At 41.5% G+C, this 4,779-nt stretch overlaps 1 protein-coding gene across 1 annotated transcript; it reads left to right on the top strand.

Annotated features, from left to right (window-relative positions):
* Positions 1-654: 654 nt before the first annotated feature.
* Positions 655-4,479, top strand: LOC119369321 (uncharacterized). The gene is made up of 5 exons (XM_089716462.1): positions 655-809; positions 934-2,885; positions 3,078-3,787; positions 3,889-3,939; positions 3,991-4,479. Exons 1-5 carry the CDS (start codon positions 655-657, stop codon positions 4,477-4,479), a joined length of 3,357 nt encoding a protein of 1,118 aa, XP_089572588.1.
* Positions 4,480-4,779: the final 300 nt, after the last annotated feature.

Genomic DNA, 4,779 nt, shown 5'->3' with positions numbered 1-4,779 from the left:
AGAGAGTTGGATGCTTTCGTTCAAAATGAAAATGTAAATGAAAGATAAGGGTATTTTTGCTTTTCATTTGGCACTAACTGCACAAAATGAACTTTTTAGACAGAAGGACCTATTAGTTTAAAGATAAGGACTATAAAAAAGCATTTATAAAATGACAATGATAAAGTTGTTGTATTTCAATATAAAAAAGCATTTGCTTCTACAACATAAGAAAGGAGACTTGAAGCCCATGTGGGATGAGAGCTTGCGGGCGACTGGACGGAGAACTCAACAACTGACGAGCTCTTGGTTAAGATCAGAACCTGTGGGGGATACTGTTTTGGGCAGTCTACATTCAGGGGGTTTGGTTGGCACGGGAACAGCAATGTTGCCATCCCAAATCTTTCGCCAGTCCTTCCTCAGAGTGGATAGGGGCTGTGTTGCTATGGATTCTTCAGCAGGTGTCATGGAGACGGATGGGCAGAGCACTGGTCAGGATTCTATTGGGCATGATGAGGAGAATCCCATGACTAGACCAGATGACTTGAAAAAACGTCTTTGCACCACTAATAATGATCTGACTGCCACTTCTACTTCTGCAACCAAGGATTTAGGAGTGGGTACACTTAAACACAAAATGGTCGAACCTTCCAAGCTGAAGGTCGACCAATGCCAATGAAGCTTCTAGTGTGGAATTGCCGAGGAGCGGGTAATCCTCGGGCAGTTACTGTGTTGAAGGACTTGGTTACCCGGTATAGGCCAGCAGTGGTTTTTCTATCTGAAACAAAAGTTCATGGTGTTCGAATGGAAGGTGTACGCTCCTTTTTACGGTTTGATTTCTGTTTTTCAGTTGATAGTATTGGAATTGGGGGTGGACTTTCTATTTTATGGCATAAATTTGTCCAGTTATCAATTAAGCACTATTCTAGTAATTTCATTGACTGCGAAATACAGGGTCCGAATGGTATGTGGAGATTCAAAGGATTTTATGGGTTCCCTGAAAGTACAAGACGACGGGACTTGTGGAATTTATTACGCTCTCTTGCAGTTCGTAGTAGTTTACCTTGGCTATGTGCATGAGACTATAATGATGTTGCAGCAGATTATGAGAAAGATGGGGGGGCCACCCCGTGCATCTAGTTTGATCAATGGGTTTCGGGAGGCTTTGATGGATGCTAACTTGTCTGATATCCTTACAACTGGATCTTTTTTTACTTATGTATACAGGGAAAACACTCCGAATCGTGTGAGGGAGAAGTTAGATAGAGCTTGTGCTACGCCATCATGGGTGGATATGTTCCAGAATGCGATTTGTACTACTTTGGTGGCTCCGGTCTCTGATCATTCTCCACTTTTGGTTGATACGATTAGCTCGTTGGGCTACATAAATCGTAAATTTAGATTTGATAATGCTTGGTTGTTAGATGATGGTCTTTATGGTGTGGTCTCATACTCTTGGCAAAGCTCGACTGGAGAGGATTTTGTGCTGCGGAGGGATAGATTAATTGCAGACATTCGGCTCTGGGGAAAAGAGAGAAACCGAACCAGGTGGGGGCAGAAGCGTTTTATGCAGCAGAAACTTGAACGTGAGATTGACACACTAGACACGCTAACTATTAAACAACTAAAGGAAGAGTGGAATAGATTGTTGGCAGAAGATGAAGTTCGTTTGAGGCAGCAAGCTAAAGTGTTTTGGTTGAGAAATGGGGACAAGAATTCAAAATATTTTCACAACAGTATCAAGGCTAGACGGTGCTGTAATCGTATTGAACGGCTACAGGATGTTTCGGGTGCATGGGTGTACAATGAAGATGGTATTCAAGCTCAGGTGAAGGATTACTTTACTGCTCTTTTCCGCGAAGCAGCCGCTCCAAATCGAAGCCAAATTATTAGATTGGTTCAGCCTTTGGTCGACCATAATGATAATGCAGAGCTTACCAAACCTTTTTTGGATGAGGAGTTTCGAACTGCTCTTTTTCAAATGAACCCAGATAAAGCGCTTGGACCAGATGGACTGAACCCGGCTTTCTTTCAGAAGAATTGGAGTTTATTGGGCGGGGATATCTCGAATAGCTGTCGATTATGGCTAGCCCAAGGTACTTTTCCTAGATCTTTAACTGATACTTTAATTGTTTTAATCCCGAAGTGTGAAAATCCAGTGTCAGTTAAAGATTTTCGGCCCATAGCTCTTTGCAATGTTTTATATAAAATTGTGTCGAAAGCATTAGCTAATAGATTGAAAAATATACTGCATAAATTGATTTCTAAAAATCAGTCTGCTTTTATTTCGGGTCGTTTGATTACGGATAATTTTATGGTGGCTTATGAGCTTATCCACAATTTACGGAGTAGAGCTAGGGGTCAGAATGGTGCTTGTGCCCTTAAAATTGATATTGCCAAAGCTTATGACCGGGTTAATTGGGACTATTTGTCTGATATGATCACTGCTTTGGGGTTTGATGCTATATGGTTGAAATGGATGCAAATGTGTTTCATGGATATTGAGTACAAAGTGTGTGTGAATGATAAGCAAGTGGGCCCCATCATTCCTTCTAAGGGGTTGCGGCAAGGGGATCCAATCTCTCCATATCTATTTTTGTTTGTAGCCGAGGGCTTATCATTGTTGCTTAAAGATGCGGAACGTCGTGGTTTAATTCATAGGGTTCGGGCAGGACATAGGTGTCCCAGGATATCACATTTATTCTTTGCCGACGACTATTTGCTCTTTTTTGGGGGTACTGTTCAGGAGGCTATGGAAATCAAGGCTATTCTGGGTACTTATGAAGCTGCTTCAGGTCAGTTTGTTAATCTTAATAAGTCTGGCATTCTCTTTAGTCCTGTTATTTATGGACATGTTAGTTGTGCTATTTCTGGGCATTTAAATGTTTCTTTACCTCTTGGGAATAGTAATTATTTGGGGTTGCCATCGTTGATCGGGAGGAATAAAAAATAGATTTTTTCTTTTCTTAAGGATAGGGTGTGGAAGAAAATGAATAATTGGAATAGCTGCTGTCTTTCTAGAGTTGGACGCGAAGTTCTAATCAAATCTGTAGCGCAAGCAATACCAGCTTATTGCATGAATGTATTTTTGCTTCCAGTATCTGTAACCAATGAGATGCAGGTGATGTTTAATAAATATTGGTGGAATGGTAAGGGGGACCATAGGGGTATTAATTGGATTGCTTGGGATCGCATGTGTAGTAATAAGTCTATCGGTGGGATGGGGTTTAGGGACGTACGATGTTTCAACACTGCTTTGCTAGGGAAACAGGAGTGGAGGTTATTAACTGACACCAACACTCTCGCGTATAGTGTTTTCAAAGCTAAATATTTCCCTAGGGGGGATTTTCTATCTGCTTCTCCTAGATCGGGTTGTAGCTATGTCTGGAAGAGTGTTTTGTTCTCTAAACAGGTGTTGCAGCAGGGCGTGAGATGGAGGGTAGGAGATGGGAGGAGTATATATGTGAATAGAGATCCGTGGATTCCTCGTGAGACCAACGCCTATGTGGAGGATGGTGCTCCTTTTATTCCTGATGCTTTAAGGGTGTGTGATCTTTTTGCTGCAGGTGCGAGGAAATGGGATATCTCGAAGATCATTCATCTTTTTACTGTAAATGATATGAGGAAAATTTTGAGTATCCCATTAAGCCTTTATACCCATCATGATAAATTAATATGGCATTTTGACCGGAAAGGCCTTTACACTGTCAAAACTGCTTATCATGTAGCTTACCGTTTGCTTCGATATGGTGGTGGCGGTGCCGATGTGCTATGGAAGCAGATATGGAAGCTTAATGTTCCCCCCAAAGTCCGCGATTTTACGTGGCGTATGGGCCGTAATGTGCTCCCCACTCGAGAAATTTATCAAAGAGGGGTGTTACTACTTCACTTCAATGTTTATTTTGCCAGGAATCTGAGAATGGGGATCATGTACTGGTCAAGTGCTCCATTGCGAAAGAGGTGTGGCGGCAGGCTGGTTTTATTTTTGCTAATATCAATTTGTCTTTTCAGGAACTGTTCATTCATATCATCTCTTCAAAGGGACAACAACATGCCGAGCTGATGGCTACAGTTGCATGGAGTTTATGGGCTGCTAGGAATGCTATGTTGTGGTCCAATGTCTGGCCGAACCCTTGGCAAATTTCTCATACTGCTCGCCTGCTTCTAGATGATTATTGGGCTGCATCAGCTTCATCACAAGCAGCAACGGCAATAACACACGCTGCATATGCTCCTGCCCAACCAGCCCATATTGCACATCCAGCTACTTGGCTTGCCTATGTTGATGGTGCAGTTTTTCGGGCAATAGATTTTGTGGGTTTTGGCTTGGCTATTGAGGACGCTGAAGGTCATCTTTCGTTAGCTATTTCGGGCTTTCAGGAAGGTGGTGATGATCCGTTGATTGCGGAAGCTCTTGCATTGAGACAATGTTTGCATTACGTCTCTATCTCTTTACTTGATCCTGGTTGCATTTTTACTGATTGTCATATTTGTCTTTGAACTCAATGAGTGAGGATAATTCTGATTTTGGGTTGATTGTATCGGATTGTAAGACATTAATTCTTGCTAGGCCAGATATTACAGTTTTTTGGATTAGACGCACAGAGAATGAGTGTGCCCATCTGTTGGCGCGTAACTCTATTCGTCATAGTAGGTTTCAACAATGGGTTAATATCTCGGATGTATTGATTGAGTTCTATTCTCAACTATAATATATGAGTTCTCTTTTTTTCAAAAAAAAAAAAATTAAGTTCACTGTATAAACAAAAATATGTTAAAATTTAGAGTTGCAGGCAATCA

Source organism: Jatropha curcas, chromosome 11, assembly GCF_041381405.1.
Source record: "Jatropha curcas cultivar XTBG-Jc1 chromosome 11, XTBG_Jcur_1.0, whole genome shotgun sequence".
Lineage (NCBI taxonomy): Eukaryota > Viridiplantae > Streptophyta > Magnoliopsida > Malpighiales > Euphorbiaceae > Jatropha > Jatropha curcas.
Note: the sequence above shows the minus strand (reverse complement) of the source record. Positions and strands in the feature narration are given on the sequence as shown.

Excerpts from the sequence above, each read along its gene's own strand:
- LOC119369321 (XM_089716462.1), top strand. The coding sequence starts at position 655 with ATGAAGCTTCTAGTGTGGAATTGCCGAGGAGCGGGTAATCCTCGGGCA. Across the intron at positions 3,788-3,888 it reads AGCTTAATGTTCCCCCCAAA|GAATCTGAGAATGGGGATCA; the intron begins GTCCGCGATTTT and ends TTATTTTGCCAG. Across the intron at positions 3,940-3,990 it reads AGTGCTCCATTGCGAAAGAG|GAACTGTTCATTCATATCAT; the intron begins GTGTGGCGGCAG and ends TTGTCTTTTCAG.